This window comes from Papaver somniferum, chromosome 4 (genome assembly GCF_003573695.1).
Source record: "Papaver somniferum cultivar HN1 chromosome 4, ASM357369v1, whole genome shotgun sequence".
In the NCBI taxonomy this organism is placed as follows: domain Eukaryota; kingdom Viridiplantae; phylum Streptophyta; class Magnoliopsida; order Ranunculales; family Papaveraceae; genus Papaver; species Papaver somniferum.
This window is the reverse complement of record NC_039361.1, coordinates 32,229,829-32,257,793: the sequence shown is the minus strand read 5'-3', so window position 1 is coordinate 32,257,793 and position 27,965 is coordinate 32,229,829. Positions and strand designations below refer to the sequence as shown.

Below are 27,965 nucleotides of genomic sequence, written 5' to 3'. Positions count from 1 at the left end.
TTCCTAGTTGAATGGTAAATTTGGTCCACTAATATTGTTTTCGTATGGAAACATTGTAGCGCGTGTAAGCTCTGATTACCATTTAAAAATTAACCAAAATAGCCGGCTCATTATAGTACAATGGTATCAGTAACCTAAATAAATTTTATGACAGCATTGAAAAAGAATGAAAATAAAATTATAACAAACTGAAAATAGGTTGATTTTTATCAACAGTCTTTGTTGAAGCATGTTTCTTGAGTAGTTTGAAAACGAAGAACCTAGACTTAGGATTCCAAAACATTCCGACCTCGTCACCGGCTTCTAAATTCATCGGCTTAACAAATCTACGGTTCCACCCTGCTTGAAATATGTAAGAATTATTACTGCTCCACTTTTTGAATACTAGTTTACAACCCCTCAGAGTATCAAAATCTCTTACTAAAACTTTCACAGAATCACCATTATATTTTAACCCTCGCACACGGTTGACATCCCAATATGAGAATATGTATCTCTCAACAATATCATGAGACAAAAGAAGTCTATGCAAATGATTAACATCACTTTTAGTAAGTACTTTCTTTATTTCCCACGGGCCATCGTCCTTGAACAGTGGCATAAGATATTTCGGTGCTTTATGCTCATACCTGTGGTCAATAATGGGTGCCATTGCACTACACTCTTCCATATTTCGCAATTCTTTTTCTTCTTGGTCGTACTGGTTGAGTAAATAATGGTTGTAAACGAGAGGTCTGCTATAAGTTAATGCCATTTGTGCTTCTTCTTCTAATGCTTCCACTTGTTGTGCTTCTTCTAATGTTGCCATCGAAAGAACTAATAAACTCTTGTTGCGCGTACAAATTCGTCTATTACTATCTAAAGGATAGAAAGTATTATGGGGTTGAGTTTATATAGCATTCGTTTGCTCGTATTTTTTATGGAAGAGGAAACTGATTTATGTTAGGAAACCAACATGGTATATGGAATCTGTTTTGGTGAAGGTTTTGGCCAACCTATAGAAATACTAGGAACTGTAGTTGTAAAGGTCTAAAAACTATTAGGCCTAGTAATCCAGTAAATAAGAACCAGTTTTCATGCCGAATCCAGTAACTGCCCGAAAACCGAATTGCCCCGAATCCAGTTTCCATAAATCTGCTCTAACAAGGAAACAATAATTACATCCAATTGACATGCCAAAACCGAAAGGCTCTTCCTCTATATACCCCCAAAACATGATATACGAAAGTCGCATAACATATGAAAGAGAGACAAGAGAAGCCAAAGATGAATGGACGTACGACGACTGAGATAAAAATGGATAACGTAACACATCCTGAGGAAAAACATTTCTGAAACGAGCTCACCTCAGTACCTATCACAGCAAGAAGGAGTTTTTCCTGGATGACTGTAATGAGCTTCTTCAGATTAAAAATCTCGTGTTCACTGCAAATCTCTATTTTTACTAATAATGAACAAGTATGAACTACAAAGTTGATCTATGGCATGCCATAGTCAATGACATTGGCGGGTCTGAGAAAGAACCGTCAACAATTTGATCAAACACGAATTTGTTTGCTGCTTCAGTATAGTGTACACCATCCCAACTAATCTTGACCTTTGGATTTTTGCATGAACCGATCAATATCTCCGTTCCATTAATCACTTTCATCTCCGCGCCACATTGATATTTTGAGTTAAAGTTAAACTTTCCACCACGTCCACAACAAGCTCTAAGAGGCTGCGTAAATCCTGTTGATACAAGTCAATCTAATATCATCAAATCAACTCCATTTGAATTCAATCTCAAGATTCTCAACTCTCAACGTCTTAATAAATATCAATTTAGAAAATTACCATATTTTTTAGCATTACTGATGAGTGAATATTTGACTTTGTAGACATCGACGTACGTGATTGCACTTGATGGGAGTTCTTTTCTGAGTTTAACAACTGTTTCATTTAACCTTCGGTTGAAATATTGAGCTATATCATTGATAGGTTTGACACAACCGATTTTATCAATTTGGGCTGCAGTGATTTGTAGTGAATCTAACATGTACGCTAAGCATCCGACTGGACCAGTGTTGTGGATCCAGAAATATCTTCCTCCAAGATCATAGATATCCTGAATCAAGTTCATGCCACATGATAATGATTTAAGTTTCCATTCAAAAAAATGGCATTTTAACACTTGGAAAATGTCCTAAATCTATATTCGTTCAAGAGGAAAAGAAAAGAAAACAATAAATGAGGAATTTAAATACCTTAACATTTTCGGAGAACTGATCAAGTATGTCAGATGTTATATTTCTGATTTCCTCCTTTGACATACCAATCTTATAACTACTAGTGATATCATTCTGACCAATATCAATAGTGTATAGAGCTTGTGAGAAACATTCATTTTTTGGCATCAAATTTTGGAAAACTCCACCTGTAAAACAAAATATAAACGGTTAGAATTATTTGATTATTCGTTAACATACAATATTATGAAAAAATTTAAAAATAGTTCAATTTTTACCTGGATTACGAAGTGTTTGAGTTCTGGTAGTGAATTGTGCGTATTCATTTTTTTGAATGTTTAATGAAATTGGACTAAGTCCACCCTGAGGAACCGAGTGATTCAACTTTTTAATTGTTGATCCAGCAGTTGCGAAGTTGGCTCCATGACTGAAATTTGCTCCAATGGAATCGAGATACGCACTGAGATAAGGAAATCCCAATTTTTCCGCTGAAAATCATAAAAACCTTCGTTAGAACGAGCCGTGCAGATCACCTAGCTAGCTAATAAACGCCCAAGGCGCAAAAATCTGAGCCATTAATTTTTCTTTTTCTATTTTTCTCTGCGCCTAGGCGTTAGGCGAGGCGAGGGTCCTGGCGCCAAGCCTAGTCTAGCGCCTCACACATGTATCATCCTGTTAGCATTCTAAATACCTCGCTCTTGTAATGCAAAAAAAAAATAAAAGAAAAACAAAAAAAAATTGGAAAACATATTTGCCAAAAACTTGCATATTATGTGAACGCAGCAGATTCTTTTTATGTGCATGAATGGAGACGTGCACTCTCCTAAGAGATCTAAACTAGTATATTTTCTTCTGAAGGAAGATTTTGGAGCACTGAGTAAAATTCCATACCTATGAAATCAATGACGAGGCGTCCATCCGAATATCTGCCGGCAGGAGCACCAAAATAGGTTTGTCCCTCTGGTTGACCAAATTGTCGGAAAAGAGCAGAAGCACCCCCGGTATCAGAATTTGAGTCACCAAAATTGAAAATGGCTGGAAAATTGCAAAGATTATAAGTTCCCGAAGAAGAAGAAGAATGAGCACCAACATATCCAACCAGAAGAGTAGTGATGACAAAGGTCACTGCAAATCTCAACAAAGGACAATGGAAGTAGCAGGAGTACTCCATAATGAAAGAAAGAAAAAGATAACAGACTGAAGAAGTGAGATGTAGTAGTTACATATATGGTTGAGAGTAGAATTCACGAGAACTGTTGCAGTCTATTTTGTCTGCTACATATATATAGTTAAGAAGTGGAATCTTATCTGCCCAGATCTTAGCCGGAAATTGGCTGTACTGTTGTAGGCTTATGGGGACAACTTTTAACATTTAGATACGGAAGATATGGGTATCAGTATTTTTATTGTCATATTTTGGGGGAAAGTGGAATATAGAGGACAAAGAAACGAAAAGAAACCCGTTATGTGGCTTTTGTAACATTATTAATTCAAAAAAAAAATATACAAGGTGTTTGAGTACTGATTAATAGCTAATAGTTTATACTTTATTACTAGATTATAACCGTGTGTTATATAATACTTTTTTTTTATCTTTGTTACTGTTATCTTGAAAAAGCAATCAACAAATGGTTGGATCTATGGATCCTTGTGTTCGTGTATTTATGTCACTTGTTTTCCTATGTGTCTGAAAAAAAATCGAAGAAAGGATTGGATTTTTTGATCCTAACATCTCTATTCATCTTAGATTTGTTATATGGTTTGGATGTGTTACATTTGATCCAACCAAGACCGTTTAAACTTGTCATGTTACTGCTGAATTGGTTAGGAATGGTAGGAAATCGTTGTCAGATTGGGTCCTGGGACTAGGGTTTTAAGTAGATTGGATGTCAATGTGGTCTGTTTGATTTTACTGCAATTGTTGGATTTTTTTCGAGTCAGTCCTGATAAATGCTTCTGATCTTGAATCAGATTTTTATGATGAATACAATTGAGGCTTGCCTCTTTTCCAAAAAAAAAAAAAAAACTGAAGTTTTACCTGGCAAGATTGGGTTATACCCAGATTAATTGGGGTATACCTAATAATACAAAATAGGGTCATTTAGAAGTAAATCCCAAAGCCCCTAAACCACATATTTTCATTAATGGCTAAATTGCCCTTTTTTAATTAGCACTAATAAACTTTGTTTAGCTTAATTAATTGAGTTAGATGAATTAGAAGGATTAGAAATGTACGAAACCATGGTTTGGTAGAGTGAAATTATGGATTCTGTGGGAAGATTTTTGAGAAGAATTTTCTTTTTTTATTTTTGCTTTTATGAACAGAAAAGAAAAAACCACACTAGTCAAACATTACTAAAATGGGTTCCTGGGGCGGTTTAATGGTTTCAACTTACTCGAAATCGCAGAAAAAAATTACACTTTCAGAATTGAAAGTATGAAAAGTCGGCAAGGTCGACAAATATCGACCGTACCGACCATCATACGTCGGCGTCTTTGTGAAATAATAACAATGCCGGCGAGAACACTTTCATTAGTCGGCAGGGTATACATTGATTAACCTGCCGGAGAAAAATGGTCCGCTGGGTATACATTGATTAACTTGCCGGCGAAAACATGGTCGGCTGGGTATACATTTCCTAGCCTGGAACACTTGGTCGGCTGCATATATATTTCTTAACATTCCCGGCTGGCAAGTCTCTCAAGTATAACTAGATACGTGTACGTCCAATACTTCGGAGTTTGGACACCTGTTAAAGGATTAACATGCATTGGAGGATAGTTATATTATATTAGTCACAATTATTCAGCTCAACTCTTCATTATCCCGGTCCTCTGCCTCTCTTTCTTTCTCCTTTAACACATTTACCACAACTTAATAGCAATAACGGTATGATCTTCACAACAAAAATCACTATTAAACTCATATACAAAGGATGTGCAAAGAACCCATAGTGAACTACTAACTACTAAGATGGATACTAACAAACAGAATTATGCGAGAGGACTTGAGAAGAATCAAAAGATGGAATCATGGATTTTTGTGGTCAAAAATTAAGGTGGTAAACCAATGGATAACGAATTACGAATGGGGACTTTGTAATGTGATGTAAAATGAATGACATTTTCTATGTCTTCCATAAATTAATTTGAGTATTTTGATTATGGTTTTTCATGTATTGTTCTAATTTTTTACAAGCATTGATTCTTCTAAAACTAATTTTATTTTGAGGGGGAAAGTTCCTCTACTACCAGTGACTCGTTCTATATTGCTTCAGTTTTTCTGTTCGTTTTATTTTGTAAATGTCGTTCGAACATGCTGGTTGTTGTAAACCATCAATGATTGGAAAAAAGTGGGAAAACGATTAATAAAAAAATAATTTTTTAAAATTTTAATAAAAAATTATAATTTATTGTTTTATTTTGTGAATGAAACTTTTTAGTCCCACATCGTGGAGTTTCCAATTTTTAGTAGTTTTAAGAAACTATATAAACTTTTTAGTCCCACATCGGGGAGTTTTTCTTCTTAAATTGTTTTATTCCATTATATAAAGAAATTCACTACTTTTGTAAAATCTATGGGAAAGGGATTGCTCTATATTTTAGAGGGACCCTAAGGGAAAATATTTTATAGCGTTTTTCTTAAGAGTTCGCGATTTTCCTTAACGGTTTTTTCGGAGTTGTCAAGCTCAAGTTGAGCATCTACTACATATGCTAGTAGTAGGTGTAGTAGGGTGTTTTATCCTGGAGATATCCTTCCTGTGAGGGCTATAGCATCACTCTTGAGTGTAGCCGGGCGCTAATGTCTTAAGGGAAACGTGTTGAACACGTGACTCACTCTGTTTTTCCAAAGTTTTGCCTTGTTGTTGTTGCGGAGATATAAGGAGCTCATTCGTTTCATCAAATCGATCACTTCCATTATAAAGGAGCTAAGTATCAATAACTTTTGCTTATTTGATTTTTCCTTGTTTTTTATTATTGCACCCAACAATCTTAAGACATTATAATTTGTAATAATCGAAAATGGTTGGTTGGTTTGTGAATCATGGATGTTAATTGTGGAGTGAAAAACAAAATTAATTTTTTGGTCAGCTGTAGAGTTTCGAGATTATCTCTTAACCTAGAAGTAATTTCGATGAACCCTTTTGAAAAAACGTAGTAGACATCCTGATAGTTACCCACGTAAAATTTCAGAATTTTTGGAGTTGTAAAAGTATTTTTTTGATATTTTACAAAACAGACAAATGTTCCTGAAAAATTTTGACGGGCAAACTTTTGTTGTTAACTAAAGTATTTTTTATATGGTAATCATGAGTTTTTTTTGATATGGTGGTTCAAACGAAGTTTGTAAATCTAGATATTATCTTCAAAACTCATATTTTATCTTCCTTTTCGGAACTAAGGTTTGTGAGATGTGGTGTATTAGGTGATTGGGAAATTACCGTGTCCGTGGTCAGAGTATAAACGAAGATTGTGACATGAAATTGAAAAGGAACATGGCTACCAGGCGCATGTGGATGAACACAAATCTTCCAAAGCTGACAAAGGCGGGAATATCAAACAGAACTCTAACCGTAGTCTTCATAAGAAAGGTATGTTTCGTAAAACTGAATCCGGCGTTACTTTAATTAAGGGTGATTGTTATGTTTGTAAAATTCCGGGCCATACGGTAGTAAAGTGTAGACAACATAAAACCTTAATAAGTATAAAGTTAATGCTAATTTAGTTGAAACAAATTAGAACGAGTTCATTGACATGATGTCAGAAGTTATTTTAACAACCAATGTGAGAGACCAGAAGGTGGACTCTGGAGCCACCAAGAATGTTTGTTGAAACAGAGACCTGTTCACCTCCTATCAGAGGATAGGGGATGTCGAGAAACTCTTTTTGAGTAACTCATCTGCAATAGAGGTTGCATAAAAGGAAAAGGTCGAGCAGAAACTCATATCTGTAATACTCTCACATTGAATGAAGTTTTCATGTTCCAGGCATATGCAAGAATCTTGTATCTTGTTCTATTGTAGATGGAAAAAGATTTAAGATCTTAATTTTTCTGGAAAACTTGTTGTAACAAGGCAGTTATTTTTTAAGCAAGATTTATAGGACTTTGGGTCTATATAAGCTTAACGGAAAAAACTGATGATGTGAACATAGTTGATTCTTGTGCTTTCTTTATGTGATTGATTGTTTTATGTGGTAAGATTGTAACCGTAAACTTATAAGTCAATGCTTAACTGGATAGCATAGGCTGCGTACCCAAATTTAGTTTGGACTTTGAACACAAAAGTGAAATCTGTGAAGAATCAAATTTGATTTAAAACCTTTTAGCACAAATGTTCAGAGTAATTCTAAGCCTTTAGAATTAATTCAGTTAGGCCTAGATGACATGAGTTCAACCTAAAATCACTGTGGTAAAAGATGGTTTATAACTTCCGTAGATGATTGTACGAGGTACTGTCTTGTATACTTGCTTAGGGATAAGGATGATTCCTTGGAATCCTTAAGATGTATAAACTTGAAGTTCAAAACCAATTAGAAGCCTTGAACATAACAACTGTATCCTTAAGAAGATGATAATTGTCATGTTGATTAGTTCAGGATTACCTGCGGCCTTGTGGGGGGAGGCAGTCATGTTAACTAGTATATCCTGAATAGAGTACCCTTAAGGATCAGATAAAACTCCATATGATTTATGGATAGGTAGATGACATTCTTATGAATGCGTCGAAGTGTGGGGGTGTTTGACTAAGTTTGTCATTCGTCTTCCTAAAAGAAGTAGATTGAAACCAAAAATGTTGATTGTGTCTTCATATAAGGTATGCTGAGTATACTTCTACATATAGATTTTTGGTTGTGTGTTCTGATTTTTCAGACTTTGGTGTGATTTTTTCTGACTTTGGTGTGATTACGATTACATAATCTAGGGATGCTGAGTTCTTTGAAGATGTTTATTCTTAAACCTGTACCTCATTAGAGATGTGTTGTTGATCCCTAGACTTCTTATTAAGCCGACTTCATAACATGCCTAGCTTAGTCTAAGCCCCAGACTTGTAAAGAATTCTTGATATCTACTGAAACCCCATTCTGGTAAGAAGCTTCATTTAGTGAAATGGACTCAGTCCGTCGGAACCTGACTTGGGAGGTTTATAGTTTACCTCCAGAGAGTAAGACCATGAGATGTAAATGAGTCTTTAAGAGAAAACATTAGGTATATGGAACTGTAGAAAAATATTAGGTTAAGTTGGTATCTAAAGGCTATAAACTAAAAGAAGGTGTATATTTCCTTGATTCTTATTCACATGTGACGAGATTTACTTCCGTTGAGATGCTAATTGTTATTGTTGTCATAAACAAATTAGAGATACATCAGATGGATGTTAAGACAGCTTTTCTAAAATCGTGAATTAGATAAAGAAATTTACATACACCAACCTGAGGACTTTGTAGTGAAAGGTTATGATGACAAAGTTTGTAAATTGAACAAAATTTTGTATGGTTTATAAAATAAGCACGTAAACAGTGACATGGAAAATTTGATCATATGATAATGTGTAGTGGATTTAAGTTAATGAATTATGACAAGTATATTTACAAGTAACTTGTTAAGGATACCTGTGTGATTGTATGCTTGTATGTTGATGATATGCTTATACTTGATACAAACATAGATGTGATTAATTCCACTAAAAACATGCGCTGAATGAGAACGTTGACTTGAAAGACTTAGGCCCTGTTGATGTAATCTTAGGGATGAGGATTAGAAAATAATCTAACATATGTAGTCTTTGTCATTCTCATTATTTTGAATTTGTGCTTAAGAGATACAATCAGTGTGATTGTAAGCCTGCTTGTACTCCGTACGATTATTCATGTAGACTCAATGAAAAAGGGTAATTGATGAGTCCTAAAAAGTGCATATTTCTATATATTTTTGTTGGCATTTAACTCATCTTTTGTGCATTAATTCTACATTTTATCCCATATTCTGTATTTTCATTGTTTTCAAGAATAAATATTTTTCTTACTTTATTTTGCATTTTTAGGTAATAAATAAAGTCTGGATGAATTGCGGAGCGGAATAGAGCAGAAAAGTAGTGAAAAGCCGGGAGAAATCACGCAAGGAAGCCGCGAAGAATGGTGCGCACAACCTCATTTTCTACACACAAAAACGCCTCCGTTCTCAGCCATCAGATCAGTTCTCAGAAGCATCCGATGGTCGCTCCTTCATAGAGCATCAAAATCTGAAGTCTCTGCCAAGCACCACAGCGCTGAAATTCCAAGCCTTCAGATTAGATGGTAGTTGAATCCAACGGTTGTTCCCTTGCTGTTCACCAAAGTTTGATATCTCCGTCTTACACTACAACACCTAACCTAATCTAGCACCGTTCGTTTCGTTGTATCCCTTCATCCGACGGTCGCTCCTCGCTTGCCTCCGCATCACCGTCCGATCTACCTACCAGCCCACATCCACATCTCACGGCTTAGTCTCGCTGAACATCAAAAATCGATGAACCCGCCACACACTGGAACACCAAACCCTATACCAGCTACCCAAACGCACCCTTCTCCCAAACCATCGACTTCTTCCTCCCACCTTACCATGTGCAGAGAGCTCTGCAACCACCATGTATGCCACCACCTTCTTCAACTCCACTGCCACCACCACACCTCCACCATCATCACCCCTATCTTTCTCCATCATTACCCCCTTGTTCTAGCCTCCTATTATATAGTTTTCTCCCCTAATTTCTCTCTAAAAACCTAGGGAAGAAATCAATAAAATAGGACGAGTTGGAAATTCAATTAGAAAGCATGGAGAGGAGCAGAACAGCAAGGGGAAGAATGGGTCGAAAGAAGACTCGTCAAATCACATGTTAGGTGAGTTTAATTTCAAACCCTAATTTCTCTGCCAAATTAGGTATTTGAGAAATTGCCCCCAATTTTCAATTGAAAAAGCATGGAGAAGAACAGAGATGATATGGGTATGGCCGAATTAGGTGAGAAATCCCAATTATTTTAATGTTTTCAATTTGGGGATTATTTGGGTGAAGAACCCTAATTTTGTATTTTGGGGAAATGGGGTCTGTGGGTATAAATAGCCTTGTGGGTGTTGTTGTAAAACTTTATGCCTGGATTAGCCAGTGTGTCCAGAACCAAGTTCTGTTAATGATCATTTTTGTGTTGTTCATGTTGTGTTCATGTTTAGTGTAATATCCTGTTGTGTTCTGTGTGTGATGTTTGTTCCTGTGATGTTTTGTATCCATCTGTCATGTTATGTTTGTGTTAATTAGCATGTTTGTAATGTCTCTTCACATGATCCTGTAATTTCCTGTTTAAATCTCAGAGAAGACAACTGAACCATGATGGTTAGCTATTAGGATGGTTTTTGTGAACTCAAAATAGCTTAGGCTAGTTAGATTCCTAAAAGCCCAACTGATTTGTGATTAGTGGTGCTGTAAGAAGACCACTAATGCTAGGGGTCAGTGGTGGCTCTAAGGAGTTAATCAGCTACATTAGTTAGTAAGCCACTGCCTAGTTAGTCTGTGATTGGTTGTGCCTTAAACAGACAGCCAATACTAGGGGTTAGCTAAGGCTGTAAGGTTAGTTAACTAGACATATGACAAAAACTTAACCTAGATGAACTAGCTAGGTGAAGGGAATTCTCATCCATCTCCTTACACTTCCCATCCACAATTTCTTTTCCATGTTCTGTTTTGGTTAAGTTGTTCTTAGTTTTTCTTATTCTTTGCCACTGCCTTTGGCTCACTGCCACTGAATTTTCTTTGTTTCTTTGTCTCTTAACTTCACTGCCTGTCACTAGCTCAGACTATCTAGGAAACTTCAATACACCCCAAGTCTCTGTGGAATGATCCCTTGCTTACTTTCTATACTAAAACTTGGTCTTGTATACTTGCAAGAGTTTTTGTGTGTTTTCTAACCACACCAAGTTTTTCTAACCACACCAAGTTTTTGTGAGTTTTTGCTATACTAAAACTTGGCCTTGTTTACTTTCTGCACTGCATACCTTGCATCATGCATTGCATTCTTGCATCTTAGATTAACTTGCTGTTTTAATAGCTGCTGTGTAGTGCAGCTGAAAGAAACTGATCTTTGCTGAGTCCAGGTACCTGCTGTGAAGCCCAAATAGAGCTGAGCTGCTTCTCCTGCTGCTTCTCCTGATCCTGCTGCTGCTCCTGATCCTGCTGCTGCTATTGCTGCTGTGCTCCTGTTGCTATTCCCTGCTGCTGCTGCCTGCTGAAGCTGGTGTAAGATAAAGCCCAACTGGGCTGTAAGCTGCAGAAGGAGAAGAAATTGAACCAAGCCCAACTGGGCCTTGAGTGTTGAAGCCAAAGCTTAGGATGATCCAAAGCCCAACTGGGCTTTTGCAACCTAACTGAACAGCTGGGCTGTGCTTCAAAGGTAAGCTTAAACCCATTTAGAGAACCCAACCTGTGGGCTTCCATTTTTAATTTGTGAGCTTGTAATAATTTTTGTTTTTCTTTATTTTTTATTTGGGCTTGTAATAATTTTTCTTTTTCTTCTTTTTCTTTCTTTTATGGGTTTGTAATTATTATTGTTGTTTTTATTTTTTTTATGGGTTGTGTTAATTTATGCTAGGATAAGTTCAAAAAAAAAAAAAAAAAAAAAATTACTTTACTTGCTCCCAAATTCTAAAACCAAATTTTATTTTGCTCCCACATTAACAACCAAATTTTTCTTTTCCTCCTTATCCCGACAAAACCAAAATTCGCCCATAAAAACCAAAAAGTTTTCCAAATCTTTCCCTAAAAACCAAATTTTTCCCCATCAAAACCAAATGTCTCAAAACCAAATTTTTCCAACAAAACCAAATTTTTCCAAAAAGTCCAATCCCTTAAAAACCAAATTTGAGCTTTGTAAAGTTACTTAGCTTTGAGCCCAATCATGTCTAGATCTTTTTCTACAGTTGGGGAATACAACAATCCCTTAGAGAACTTGCGCGTGGACATACTTCACGTTATGAACCTCCCATAGACCATGATGTCAATAGTCATAGGAATTATTATGGACATTTTCAAAGTCCCGAGCCTCAATACTTGAACCCTAATGACTATTCACACATGCATCATTCGCCACAACGTGAAAATGAACATTTTGCTAGTGCCTCACCCACACAATCATCTCTGATCGATCAATTAGAAGCTCGAATCGCAGCTTTAGAAATGCAATCACATGAGGAATCTGTCACATCTAATTTTCTTAGGCAACCTGAAATCTATGCATGTCCCGCATGTGATGGCTTAGACCACACTATTGCGAATTGCTATATTTTCCATGAATTTAGGCGGACTGGAGAAATTCCAAGGTTTGTAGAACCTACAGATTATTATGATGGTGGTTATTGGGACCATAATCAACCTTTTCAAGGTTGCGATCAACCATTTATAGACCCTAACGACCATGCACCCATGTATCAATCACCACAAGGGGAGGACGAACAATTTCACATGAGCCCTTGTATGCAATCTATAATGGAAAACATCAATCTCCTCAAACAAAACACTGCTAGTTTAGAAATGCATACATTGAATGATCATAGCAGCATTTTTATCCCTAATGAAATTAATTATCAAAATAGTGTTTTTAACCCTACTCATGATAGTCATATTGAACATGAACCTAATCTAGAGGTAAATGAGTGGAATAGAAACACTATAGTTTTTAGGGAAGGACACTCTTGTTTTGTTGAGGATGATAATAATTATGATATTATATTAGAAGAACATGTCTATACTGATGATGTTATGGAACCTTTGGGTTCAAATACATTAGGCTTCTCTGCCCAGACCTTAATGAATGATATCTCTTCTAGTATTCCATATGATGTTTCCATTGAATTGCCGATGCATGAGGACAAATCTGTTGATGATGTTGATGATTCTGATTGTGGACTTGCTAATTTGATTGATGATTGTGAGCATGATGTGACATGTGTAGATGATTTAGGAGATTTTGATTTGATTGATAATGACGTGCCTATTCTCCTACATGAGTCACAATCTGATGGCCTTCCACCCAACCTAGATTTGGTTTGTACCAATATTGTAAAACCAATTTTTCTGAGAATGCCTAATCTAGGTTTGGAACTGTGTGCTTCCCAAGTCCTCTTGGACTATTTTGCTTCTAAGTATAATACATTTGAGGAACCACAGTTGGAAATTGCATGTTTGCCCGTCCCTAGCACAGTTCACTTTGAGCTAGACCTTTTGCATGATGAACCCCCGAAACTGCGCGATTTTGTTTTCAAAATTATATCTTCTGTAAAATCCAGGTTTGGGGGTAGCTCATTTTGTTTCACAGCTTCACTTGCATGCCTACCATATTATTATTGTGTGAAGCTGTTGAAACCTCTACACTTTGTCTTTTGGGTTGATCCTCAACTCTTTAGATTGTTAGTGTATGGTGAATTTTTGTATATAATCCAGTAGATAAAATTTCTTAAAAACCTTTTTGTTCCTTTTGTATATATTTTGCTAATCCAATATGATCTCGGCTGAAATATGTTGGATTTTTTTTTCCTTGAATAACGGAGTTCTAATATTGCTTTCGCCGAAATCGGGTATTTTCTTTCCTTTTTCTCTACTCAACATGATCCTCTTCATATATTGTTTTATAATTCTTTCCATATTTTGAAACATTGAGGACAATGTTTAGTTTAGGTTTGGGGGTGAAAAGTAGATACTTCGATAATATGCCATAATTGAAAACAAAACTCCTTCTTCTTTTTGAAAAAATTGAAAAATTCCAAAAAAATTGACAAATCAAAATTCAAAAAAATTGAAAAATTGAAAAAAAAAATCATAAAAAATGGAGCTCATTTACCTTGAAATGTTGACTCTTGTGCAAAAATGTATTTTTATTAGGAGTCTTAGTCTAGATATTTAGGCACCCTGATTCTAGCACAATTCACATAGTGATAAGAAATTTGCACGCGCACGATCTACCAATACATGTATGGCCTCGATCTTCAAGGTGTTGGATAGGAAGTTACGATTGCCAATCACTTTAGAATACTGAACGAAACTTGACTAGCTTGTTCTTTGGTTGGTTGGGATAGAAGGTGGAGGTTACATTAAGAAAGACAACCATCGAATTTAACTGGGTGCATCAAAAAGGGCTACCTCTTGCAAAGTGTCATGTAATTTTTTTTCCTTTTGTATATGTATCAAAAGTGTTTCCTTGTTCTCAAAAAAAAAAAAAAAAAAAAAAAAAAAAAAAAAGAAAAAAAAAAGAGAAAAAAAAAAGAGAAAAATATATCAGAAAAATACAAAAAAAAATCAAGTATTTATCAATTCCATCGTCTCTTGTTCCAAAAATAAAAAGAGAATAGTCAATGTAAATAAGAGTCATGTAAATAGTCATCTTTTGTTGTTTCGTTGTAATAAGCAAGGAGGGTGTATGCCATTGATGTACAACGCGAGTAATTGTGAAATACCTCCAACTCATTCACAATTCTCGTAAAGTCCGGACAGCTAGCTAGATTTCGACCTTGGTTATTAGCCTGAGAAACTATCTCTTGGTGATTAGTAGTCATAACTTCAGATCTTTCTTTACACATGTGTAGATACACTTTACACTCTTATCACATGTCTTTTTTTTGTTATCAGTGCTAGGATTGTGCCTTCGATAGCTAGATTGACATCTCCATTTTGCTGTGAGCTTAAACTGTTTTGCACATGTCACATTTGATGGAATCTGAGCTTATATTTTGACCTAGAACTTTGTAGGTACGTTCTAAGCAAACCTTCACGAGACTTCAACTCGTCCACTAGGGACACTTAGTGGTTTAAAAGGCTTAGTGCATATGCTAAATGCATTCGAGAGACCAGCGACAGTGGTATAGGTAGGATTTCCTTAGTTTTGTTTTACTTGAGGACAAGTAAAATTCAGGTTTGGGGGTATTTGATGAGTCCTAAAAAGTGCATATTTCTATATATTTTTGTTGGCATTTAACTCATCTTTTGTGCATTAATTCTACATTTTATCCCATATTCTGTATTTTCATTGTTTTCAAGAATAAATATTTTTCTTACTTTATTTTGCATTTTTAGGTAATAAATAAAGTCTGGATGAATTGCGGAGCGGAATAGAGCAGAAAAGTAGTGAAAAGCCGGGAGAAATCACGCAAGGAAGCCGCGAAGAATGGTGCGCACAACCTCATTTTCTACACACAAAAACGCCTCCGTTCTCAGCCATCAGATCAGTTCTCAGAAGCATCCGATGGTCGCTCCTTCATAGAGCATCAAAATCTGAAGTCTCTGCCAAGCACCACAACGCTGAAATTCCAAGCCTTCAGATTAGATGGTAGTTGAATCCAACGGTTGTTCCCTTGCTGTTCACCAAAGTTTGATATCTCCGTCTTACACTACAGCACCTAACCTAATCTAGCACCGTTCGTTTCGTTGTATCCCTTCATCCGACGGTCGCTCCTCGCTTGCCTCCGCATCACCGTCCGATCTACCTACCAGCTCCATATCTCACGGCTTAGTCTCGCTGAACATCAAAAATCGATGAACCCGCCACACACTGGAACACCAAACCCTATACCAGCTACCCAAACGCACCCTTCTCCCAAACCATCGACTTCTTCCTCTCCACCTTACCATGTGCAGAGAGCTCTGCAACCACCATGTATGCCACCACCTTCTTCAACTCCACTGCCACCACCACACCTCCACCATCATCACCCATATCTTTCTCCATCATTACCCCCTTGTTCTAGCCTCCTATTATATAGTTTTCTCCCCTAATTTCTCTCTAAAAACCTAGGGAAGAAATCAATAAAATAGGACGAGTTGGAAATTCAATTAGAAAGCATGGAGAGGAGCAGAACAGCAAGGGGAAGAATGGGTCGAAAGAAGACTCGTCAAATCACATGTTAGGTGAGTTTAATTTCAAACCCTAATTTCTCTGCCAAATTAGGTATTTGGGAAATTGCCCCCAATTTTCAATTGAAAAAGCATGGAGAAGAACAGAGATGATATGGGTATGGCCGAATTAGGTGAATTAGGTGAGAAATCCCAATTATTTTAATGTTTTCAATTTGGGGATTATTTGGGTGAAGAACCCTAATTTTGTATTTTGGGGAAATGGGGTCTGTGGGTATAAATAGCCTTGTGGGTGTTGTTGTAAAACTTTATGCCTGGATTAGCCAGTGTGTCCAGAACCAAGTTCTGTTAATGATCATTTTTGTGTTGTTCATGTTGTGTTCATGTTTAGTGTAATATCCTGTTGTGTTCTGTGTGTGATGTTTGTTCCTGTGATGTTTTGTATCCATCTGTCATGTTATGTTTGTGTTAATTAGCATGTTTGTAATGTCTCTTCACATGATCCTGTAATTTCCTGTTTAAATCTTAGAGAAGACAACTGAACCATGATGGTTAGCTATTAGGATGGTTTTTGTGAACTCAAAATAGCTTAGGCTAGTTAGATTCCTAAAAGCCCAACTGATTTGTGATTAGTGGTGCTGTAAGAAGACCACTAATGCTAGGGGTCAGTGGTGGCTCTAAGGAGTTAATCAGCTACATTAGTTAGTAAGCCACTGCCTAGTTAGTCTGTGATTGGTTGTGCCTTAAACAGACAACCAATACTAGGGGTTAGCTAAGGCTGTAAGGTTAGTTAACTAGACATATGACAAAAACTTAACCTAGATGAACTAGCTAGGTGAAGGGAATTCTCATCCATCTCCTTACACTTCCCATCCACAATTTCTTTTCCATGTTCTGTTTTGGTTAAGTTGTTCTTAGTTTTTCTTATTCTTTGCCACTGCCTTTGGCTCACTGCCACTGGATTTTCTTTGTTTCTTTGTCTCTTAACTTCACTGCCTGTCACTAGCTCAGACTATCTAGGAAACTTCAATACACCCCAAGTCTCTGTGGAATGATCCCTTGCTTACTTTCTATACTAAAACTTGGCCTTGTATACTTGCAAGAGTTTTTGTGTGTTTTCTAACCACACTAGTAATGGAGTATCTTAACTTGAATACTCAAGAGTTATAGGATGTCTGATGAATTTAATGAACTGTAAGAGTCCAGACATTGCCTATATTGTGAGTAAGTTAAGTATATATAATTGTAGTCCAGAGCAATAGCATTCAGATGCACTGAGTAGAGTATTATGGTACCTAAAATACTCTATTACCTTTTATTTGATTTATCAAAGGTATCTTGCTGTCCTTGAGGGACTTTGTGACGTAAACTGGATAGTTGACTCAGAGGAGTCTAAGTCTATGAGTGGATATGTTTCACTCTAGCATCAGGGTTTGTTTTTGGAAGATTTACAAACAAACATATATTGCTCAATTCATTATGGAATCTGAGAGTATTGAGTTAGATAAAGCACGAGAGGGGGGCGAGTGCCTAAGATGTCTTTTAGAAGACATTCCTCTCTGGCATAGGCCTGTGCCAGCTATATCTATACATTGTGTTAGCCAAGATATAATATTTAAAGCTGAAAATAACTAATCTCAATCGGCGTTATTTCCATTGATTGGATAAAGTCCAAGGAGAATATCGCGCAATCTTTGACGAAAGGTTTATCCCAAGAGATAGTTAGAAATGCATCGAGGGGGAAGGGGCTTAAGCTCATAAATTAAACTTGCCATGAAGGATACTCAACCTTGCTGACTGGAGATCCCAAGATCAAGGTTTCGAATGAGACAACTAATTTGTGGTGGTTAAAGGTAAACACTATCAGAGAATTTTATTCTCTGTCCCTTCCCTATGGTGTAGACGTGATAGTGTGACTGCATGTGAAGGATGACTTTTAAGAAGTCTTAATGAGTTCTATAGTTTCAATTTAAGATTGAAGTGGGGTGTAGCAGTAACACTCTTTATGGAAACTCACCTATCTGAATGAGGAAGTGGGCCGCTTCCTATGAGAATATGAGTTTTGATTCTCTAGAGCATTCTGAGAAACAGGATATGTCCAGGGCCAAATTGGACAAAACGGCACGAGCTTGGCAGCAATCTTGGAGATATCACCAGTGGTTGTTATCACGAATTACATCAAATGCTAGCAGTTCAAGACATAGTTCACTGTATCTAGCAAGTAATTCCGGTAATATCTCACTAAGCAAAGGTTCAAGACCTCATGGACACCTCTGCCTAAAATGGTATTTCCTGCGCTTTTTATGTGATTTTCGTTTTGATGGTTTTGGTATTACTGGAACTTAGGACCTAAAGGTCACTAAGGGTTCACCAGTTCATGCTTTTTCACTTTGGTGAAAGATACCTATAGTCTCACCATGTGAGAACTAAAGATGAAAGCTCTCAGTACTATTATGATTTATGCAATCCATAGTATGACCGTCGGGTCAACACACTTTTGTGTGAGGGAGAGGACGTAGAAATGACTAGTATGATTTCAACACTTGCACGATCAGTCTGTTTGGATCGTGAGGTTGGGATGTTGATTTACCAAGATCTATCTGTGTTTTCATGTTTTATTGAGTTTTCATTCATGTGGGGGATTGTTGGAAAACAATTAATAAAAAAATAATTTTTTAAAATTTTAATAAAAAATTATAATTTATTGTTTTATTTTGTGAATGAAACTTTTTAGTCCCACATCGTGGAGTTTCCAATTTTTAGTAGTTTTAAGAAACTATATAAACCTTTTAGTCCCACATCGGGGAGTTTTTCTTCTTAAATTGTTTTATTCCATTATATAAAGAAATTCACTACTTTTGTAAAATCTATGGGAAAGGGATTGCTCTATATTTTAGAGGGACCCTAAGGGAAAATATTTTATAGCGTTTTTCTTAAGAGTTCGCGATTTTTCTTAACGGTTTTTTCGGAGTTGCCAAGCTCAAGTTGAGCATCTACTACATATGCTAGTAGTAGGTGTAGTAGGGTGTTTTATCCTGGAGATATCCGTCCTGTGAGGGCTATAGCATCACTCTTGAGTGTAGTCGGGCGCTAATGTCTTAAGAGCAACGTGTTGAACACGTGACTCACTCTGTTTTTCCAAAGTTTTGCCTTGTTGCTGTTGCGGAGATATATGGAGCTCATTCGTTTCATCAAATCGATCACTTCCATTATAAAGGAGCTAAGTATCAATAACTTTTGTTTATTTGATTTTTCCTTGTTTTTGATTATTACACCCAACAGAAAGTTGATGTCCTGAATATTATTTTCCTCATCTTCCTGATTATTGTTTACTACATCGGGTGTTGCGCATTTAGAAATAACAGAGAAGATAATACCTCTTTCTCACATGAATATCATCAGTTATATCACAGTTGTTCCATACTTCATTTCTAGAAATAGGTATATCTTTTGTTATTTTGAAAACATGGTTCTGTGTGTTTATAGATACCTACTTGGATACGAGTTTCATTTGTTTCCTTCGAAACATGATTGTGTTGTAGCAGTTGATTTGGTGATGTAACAAAAAACCATTCAGCACACTGATGGAAGTGCACAGCAATTAGCCAGCAAGGTCGCAAAATGAGAAAGTGCCGACCAAAGCCTAGCCGTTAGGGCCGGCAAGGTAGTTAGTTGAATACCGTGCCGACTCTATAAATGCCACATCCAGGTATGAAAGGGTGGCACGATGTTCAACCTATATACCGTGCCGGCAGAATACCTGTAGATTTTTTTTGGGTTTGAGTTGAGTGGTTCGTCCAGTTTGGGGGTCATCTTTATTAGGTTCTCTATAAGTTTGCTTGAGACGATAAAGATTTATCGATGATGGAATTTAAGTTTCTAAATTTCGAATCGATAATCGGACGAGTATTTTTGGGTTTGATGATGAAATGTTGATGGGAGGTCGGTATGATAGTAGGAGGAGGAGAGGAAGAAGAGAAGATTATGTGAAATCATTATTAGGTTAACTTTTAATTATAAATATCAAGGATGTTTTCGTAACTTCGGTCTATTTCACCACCCCTAGCAAGGACACTAGGTCCATTTAAATCTGGGTATAACCCAATTAATCTGGGTATACCCAATCTCGCCAGGAAGTTTTACTTCCATCCTGACTGTTGATGACTTGCATTGGATTTTTTTTTTCTTTTTTTTTGTGTTGACGATTACTTAAAAGAGTATACATTATGTAATATCTTTCAATCATGATTCGCCGTATCAGATACGATATTCATTGGTTATTGAAGGTCACATTAGTGACACTAAACCAAAACCCCAAAAGGTTACTGAACCGAGGCTGAGAGATGCAGAATTCCAACAATGATTAATTATTATTTAAATGATAGACACACCATTTGAAAAAGAGAGCAAAAGATGAATAGACTGAAACAAGGATGGATGGAGCACTTCCTTGAGTCAGTATGAAGCTGGTCTACGGCAAGCCATAGTCAATGGGATTGGCGGGTCTGAGAAAGAACCATCAACGATTTGATCAAACACAAATTTGTTTGCTGCTTCAGTATAGTGTACACCATCCCAACAAATCTTAACTTTCGGATTTTTGCATGAACCAACCACTATCTCTGTCCCATTCACTTTCATCTTTGCTCCGCATCCATATTTTGAGTTGAAGTTATACTTACCACCATGCCCACAACAAGCTCTAAGAGGCTGCTTAAATCCTGTTCATATAATTCAATTTCAAATCATCAAATCAAATCCCGGTCCCAACTTTCAACCTTTGTTATGTCAAATTAGAAAAGTACCGTATTTTTTAGCTTTGCTGATGAGTAAATATTTGACTTTGTAGACATCGACGTACGTGATTGCACTTGATGGGAGTTCTTTTCTGAGTTTAACAACTGTTTCATTTAACCTTCGGTTGAAATACTGAGCTATATCATTGATAGGTTTGACACAACCTATTTCATCAATTTGCCCTGCAGTGATTAGTAGGGAATCTAGCATGTACGCTAAGCATCCAACTGGGCCAGTATTGTGGATCCAGAAATATCTCCCTCCTAGACCGTAGATATCCTGAATGAAGAAGACCATGCCACATAAAGATTTTTAGTTTCTGTCCAAAATCAAATGGATTTTATTTTATTTTTGCTCAAGCTAGCAACAACCAATTATTAATACATATATAGTTGGTGATAATACTTGCACTAGAAGAAAAAGAAAAAAGGACAAAAAAATTTGTTAAATGATATATTTATTCGATTCTGGAAAAGAATTACTATCATTTTTTTTATTTATTTCTATTTTTAGCTAAAATGAAAATGTTACTTTTTTGCTAGAACTGGGGTAGTATTTGTTAAAAAAAAATAGCTCATCAGTTTGTTTACCCAATTATAAGGATGGATTTTAAATTTTTAAGGATAGTTTCAATACCTCAGGCCGTCCTTAATGGGCCCAAAAAGCCAAAAACAAACACCAAATCTTGGTTTTATAAAAGAATGTGATTTAAGTTGGACGAAGAAATAATTTCCACAAGGAGGGAAAATAGAATAAAATGTAGAATTTGCATACCTTGACACTTTGGGAGAACTCGTCGAGTACGTCAGATGTCATATCTCTAACTTCCTCCTTTGTCATACTAACGTTGTAACTACTAGTGATATCATTCTGACCAATATCAAAAGTATATAAAGCACGTGAAAAGTATTCACTTCGTGGCATTAAATTTTGGAAAACTCCACCTGTAAATTAAATAAATTATTAAATTATTTTCCTAGTTAATTCTTAAGCTACATACTTATAAATTAGTATTATACTAATAGTTTTATTCAAAATGACAATGATATTTACCTCGATTTCGAATTGTTTGAGTTCTTGTAGTAAATTGAGCATATTCATTCTTTTGAATATCTAACGAAATTGGACTGAGTCCACCCTGAGGAACTGAGTGATTCAATTTCCTAATCCTTGATGCAGCAGTCGCGAAGTTAGCTCCATGAGTGAAATTTGTCCCAATAGAATCTAGATATGCGCTGAGATGAGGCAATCCTAGTTTCTCCGCTGAAATACATAGTAATCCTTTATGTTTTGGGAAACTTGCGGCAGTAGAGTCATAACGTTTACATCGATGGACATTTTAGTTTTATGTTTCCCGGAAAATGTGTATAATGTCAGGTATGTAATTATAATTATCTAAAAGAAAAATTTCATATCAAAAGCAATTGGAGTGGGGTCTGCTTTGTATTGAATTGGGTCCAGTTCCCGATCTTGTGGATGCTGAAGATAAGGTTTCTATTCTTGAAGACTGTACCGTAAAAAAAGGTATGAAGTTCAGTTACAAGACAATTCAGATTGCAATTTGTGAAGTTCTTTTGGAGAAAAGGTATCCATCCAAAGGTAAGCTTCATTCTATGGGATAATTTTCATAATTCACTTACTACTTTGAGTATGTTGAAACACAGAGGAGTCAATATTCAAAGTGATTTATGTAATATTTGCAAGAATGGGGTAGAATCTCCTGATCACTTCTTCATTCACTGTGATTATGCTATAAAGGTGTGGAATTACTTCACTCAGTTTTGTCATGTGGGCAGTGATACTATTGTCACAATGCTTGACTTGTTTGTGTTCTGTAATGGTGTTGCTTTACAAGGAAGATGCAAGAAAGTATGGGATAAGCTCATATATGTTGGAATGTGGCATTTGTGGAATGAGAGAAATTCCAAAACTTTTGGTGGTAGAAGGAAATTGGTGGAGGAGCTGTGTTTGAATATCAAGCAGACTCTTGTCTTGTGGTTATTTGAGAATGATGTTTTTAAAGAGTTAATCGTAAATCAATTATTGTTTAATTGGGAAACCGCTCTACACGTGTAGTTGAAATGTGAATTGTTTTCCTAGCTTTGTACATATCTTTTTTCTTTCAATATGACCTTCTTTTTTCAAAAATAAAATAAAATAATATTAGGTCCCTATATATACCATATATTTTTATTTTTTTGGTTTTTCGGATGGAGAGAGATCCCAAACAAAAAAAGAATCCAAAAAAACAAACAAATCCAGACAAAACCCCTACAAAAACACATAACCTCAAGGACACAAGCCTAACCCCCAACTCTAGACCCCATTGTTAGAGTTGCAATGATATACTGTCCACATAATCTTTTTCAGTAGCAGAACTTATAATAATTGTATTAATAGAATGTTCTATTTGTTATCGGTGGCAGAACCAGAAATTAATATTGAAGGAGGCTAAGAAAATTAGATGCAAAAAGAGAAATTTTAATGTACTAAATGTTAAATACTAAGTGGGCTAAATACATAATGTAAGATAAAATCAAGGGTTTTTATACGATTATGAAGATTTTGGGAAGAGGCTAAAGCCAGAATTAGTCAACCCTTGGTTCCACCATTGATTGTTATGTTTAGTGATGGAACTTGAAGTGGTTTGGGATGTTAAAAATCATTCCCAAAATTGTATAACTTATCCCGAAAAACTTTCTTCAAAGGTTATTTTTCATAAATAATTTATAGTCTTTCAGAAGCTTTTTAGCCCGTCCTCATTTAAGCTTATATAGATTTTTAATCTTGTTTCCATGGTTAGAGTGTAACAGATATTTGGAAAATATGGACTCAACAATTCAACATACTATAATATTTAAGCGAACACAAATTCGTGGTATACTCCCCCAGTAAAAGTTTGTACTATATAAAATTTGGTACGGTCCCGAATAACAATACACCTATGGCAATTTCATACATTGTAGCCAAATAACGTTAATGACGCCTATATTATTAATTAAAAATGTTAAGCACATGTCTAAAATGTTTTTTCTTTTTAGACGGACACATGCGTAAATGTGACCACAGATGAAGTTGTTTGTCGTATCTATTGATTTGGAACGACATACATATAGTCTTACTCGTGAGGAGGTTAGTATGTGCGGCACAGCTAGCTGATTTTGGTTTCATTTGGAATAGGCAAGAATCTTTGAAAGGAGACCCGAGGTTTATTTATTTTGATTTATTTTTGCAAGAAACAAAGACTCGAGAATTGACTGTACCTAATTCTCTGATCGACACCATTGCTCTTGTAACGCAGAAAAACAGAAAGAAAAAGAAAAATGGAAGATATATTGACCAAATACTTTAGGTGAAGGTGGATGCTTTTTCTGTGCATGAATGGCGACGTGTGGGCTGAACATAGTATATTTCTTCTTACGGAAGATTTTGAAGCGCTGAGTAAAATTACGTACCTATGAAATCGACGATGAGGCGTCCATCCGAATATCTTCCTGCAGGAGCACCAAAATAGGTTTCCCCTGCTGGTGGCCAAGCCTGTCCGAAAACAGCAGAAAAGCCTCCGGTATCTGAATTAGAGTCACCAAAATTGAAAACGGCTGGAAAATTGCAAGGATTGTAAGTTCCCGAAGAGGAAGAAGGATGAGCACCACCATTTCCGACGAGGAGAGTGGCAATGAAAAAGGTCACCGCAAATCTCAACAGAGGACAATGGAAGTATGAGTATTCCATTATTTTGTGAGGAAAGAAAAAGGAAACTGATCGAAGAAGAAGAGAGAGAGGAGTAGCGAATTTGATCAGTCCCAGAGAATTCACGAGAACTATTATGAGCACTCCATACTGTCTACTTCCTATATAGTGTTAAGAATGGAATCTTATCCGCCCATACCATCTTACCACGAAAGAGGCTGTACTGTTGATGACTTTATTGATTTTTTTGATGCTGACGGCTTTTTGGTAGAGTGTATCTGTAATTATTGTATCAATTATTACAGCGTGCTACAAATAGAAACAACACTGCCTCTTCTATCTATGTGATGTGATCTTGTGTTATTTGAGGATCTTGTATCAGTGGCCACTGATATTCCTGATTGGTGAACTCTTCTCATTCGCCACTTTTATCCTCGATGATGTCATTGAACCCTTCGTGCAAGATTGGGGAACCCTTAAGGTGCCCGCATACAGTGGACACTGTCTAAATAGGGATGAACCGGTATCTTTGCGACAAGTTATGAAGATAATATGGAACAATATGAAGGGATAAGAAGCATTTTCGCTAATAATCGCTGGTATTTTTCATATGTAAAGTGTGAGTGCATAATTATCCGAAACTTTCTTGTTTCTAGAAAAAAAAATTGTTTGGTCAAAAGAAAATTGATTGAATAAGAAGTACTTAAGGGGTATCTTAACCTAATAAAAATAGCCAAAACAAAAAAGAAAACTGATTTGGAAATCGGTCACTCAAAAAATAAAAACAAAAAAAAAACCCGAGAGCGAGATAAGAAGAATGTAAACAAGAATTCCAATTTATGTCCTTCAAGGGATACACTATAAATACGAATCTCACAAACAAACTACCATATTAGTTGTTAAGCCTAGCAGTTTATTGTTTACTTCCGTCCGAAAGAAAACTTGAATCTTGACATCTCTAATTATACTTGTTAGATTTTCCTTTTGTTGTTGAACAGGGTTTGATTCCAGGGTTTTTGGAATTTCAACGGGGTTTGATTCCGGTTCAAAATTTCAAATTAGAGAATGTAATACTAGGTCCAGAACCGTTAGAAATTAGAACCGACTGCTATTACTAGACTAGTTCAATTCCTAGACAAAACAACAAGCATAGAATGGGATCTCAACAGAAACCAATACTTTACAGGTCAAGCTAAAACTATCACTTTTGAGTTGTTGGATAACAAAATCTATAAAATCTTAATTTTCTGTTGATATAACAGCCTTTTTAAGTGGTTGCATCGTCACCAGCTCACGCTTTCCGCATTAATCTCCAGTTTCTTTATCCATAAATCCGGGAGAAAAAAAATCAAAAAATTACCAAATGAAAAGACGTCTCGAAAAAAGAAATGGACCGACCTAGGCAAAACCATCGATTGCAAGACGGACAAATTAACATCACGATATAGGCTTTAGGAATCCACTATAACGTGTCAGTAGTGGTCGTGCCTGCAGCTTCATCCAGATCCTAAGGTCTTCTTCCACAAGTTCACGGACGGTACCAAAAAGTAACGGAATCATGCGTTCAGTAAATACGTAGTTCATAGGGTGGAGTCGGTGGACCTATACATGGCCCTGCGCGTTAGCTTCCCATTGTCAATAGTCCCAACTCCCGATATCTATCATTTCCCTGCAGATTGGTCAGTGCATTTCCCTTAGCTATAGCTTAATTGAAAGTAAGCGAAATGATTGAGGTGCACCTTATCACGGGTGCATGACATCGCTCAACTAAACCATACGGAAAATCGGTTTCCATGTAAATAGTGTAAAACGAAAACTCAGTTTTATTTATTTTTTTCAAATTTTATTTCAATCGATTTAGGTAAATATTATTTATAGGTCAAATAAAAATTAAGAAAGAAAATGAAGATACAATAGTTAAAGAAAGAGTTTTAAAAAAATAAAATAATTAAAAGTGAAAAATTAGGAGTATAATTGGAAATTTGGAAATGGAAACTAAGTATCCATTCAAAATCATACGGATACTGAATTTTCGTAAAGTACCCTTACCTTAAAAGGTGATTAGATTTGATCAACTTTTTAGAGTGGCGAAGGGATTTCCCGCATTAAAGGGAAACGAAAGACCATAATAGTTGGATATTGTTACAATTAAGCTATAGTGAAGTTAAATCCAACACCATTGTGCTTGGCCTTAGTAAAATTAAAAGAGAGGAGATTGAAGAAACCAAACCCTTGAGCACCTTGCTCAGATCCGCTCCAAAGAAAGCTCTCATGGAAGCTCATATGAGCATCCCATCATAAAACAATCTCGTTTTCATCTCTTACTCTCTTTTGTTGCTTCCCTTTAAGTGCTTCTTTAGGTTTTGATTTTCTGATTTTAGTTCTTATTTCTAGGATTTATGTATGTTAGATTTTCCCTGTTTTTGTGAGTTTAAAGTCATGGGAATGATTGATTCTCTTTGGGTGAAAGAAAAATCTCTCGATGTTTTATGCTTCAATCACACCACAGTAACAATTTCTTCATCAACAAATCCAGTCCTCTCGATATTGGGTACTCAATCTCTTTTGGTTTCAGCGACTCAATCACCTTTGGTTTCAACAACATCATCACCGATACTAGAACAACAACAACAACATCAACAATAATATCCAGCTTCAGAAACTCGATTCGTCGAGTACTCTACCCGATTCACACCGATTTCTTTTGATTCAGACCGTTTAAGACAACTATTGATATTGCTACTTTTAGTTACTTTGCATTGATATTACTAAAAACCCTGAGAAATGGTTGAATCATGTTTAAATCCAAACAGTTTTTCTGCTATTTGCAAATCGGTTAATTGGGTTGGTTTAATTGGAAACCACACATGGACATTTAACCTTATTGTAGTCGTTTTTCTCTATTTCACTCAATTAGGATCCTTGGAAGGGTTGTGACTTATTCTCTAATCAGTGATTGTAACTTATGTAATTTGCTTATCTTTGATGTTTCAGCTATGTTTGTTGTTCTTGCAAGGATGTCGATCCCGATTCACTATTTATCATTAATCTAATTTAGGATTTTCTTTTATTAATAAAAAACTTATGTATTAAAATTTAAATTTTAAAAAAATATTTTAGTCTATTAGTTATACATCATAGTAAGCACTATAGGCACCCATTTCTCGACAACAATTAATATATGTTGTCAAGCTGAGGGTATGAAAAAAATAATATATATATTGTTAGAACATTTCTCTGTTGAACCCACTAGAGTTGGTATGTCAAGTTTGTTGTCAAGTTTGTTGTCAATTTTAGTTGCCAAAATGCATTCTTGATTTAGTATACTAAAGATAGTTTCGGACTTGATTAAGTCTAAGAAGTAGAATCGAAGCTATCCTTG

At 36.0% G+C, this 27,965-nt stretch overlaps 2 protein-coding genes across 2 annotated transcripts; both read right to left on the bottom strand.

The window, feature by feature from the left end:
- Window positions 1-1,259: 1,259 nt before the first annotated feature.
- LOC113273703 (GDSL esterase/lipase At3g26430-like) lies at window positions 1,260-3,460 on the bottom strand. The gene is made up of 5 exons (XM_026523339.1): window positions 3,120-3,460; window positions 2,507-2,716; window positions 2,247-2,416; window positions 1,837-2,107; window positions 1,260-1,731 (listed from the first exon to the last, which is right to left on the bottom strand). The coding sequence occupies exons 1-5, from the start codon at window positions 3,397-3,399 to the stop codon at window positions 1,466-1,468; spliced, it is 1,197 nt and encodes a 398-aa protein (XP_026379124.1). The 5' UTR covers window positions 3,400-3,460; the 3' UTR covers window positions 1,260-1,465.
- A 16,990-nt stretch (window positions 3,461-20,450) lies between these two features.
- On the bottom strand, window positions 20,451-24,805 carry LOC113275083 (GDSL esterase/lipase At3g26430-like). Its single transcript, XM_026524522.1, has 5 exons — window positions 24,349-24,805; window positions 21,947-22,156; window positions 21,668-21,837; window positions 20,902-21,172; window positions 20,451-20,817 (listed from the first exon to the last, which is right to left on the bottom strand). The coding sequence occupies exons 1-5, from the start codon at window positions 24,623-24,625 to the stop codon at window positions 20,552-20,554; spliced, it is 1,194 nt and encodes a 397-aa protein (XP_026380307.1). The 5' UTR covers window positions 24,626-24,805; the 3' UTR covers window positions 20,451-20,551.
- Between the last annotated feature and the right edge of the window lie 3,160 nt (window positions 24,806-27,965).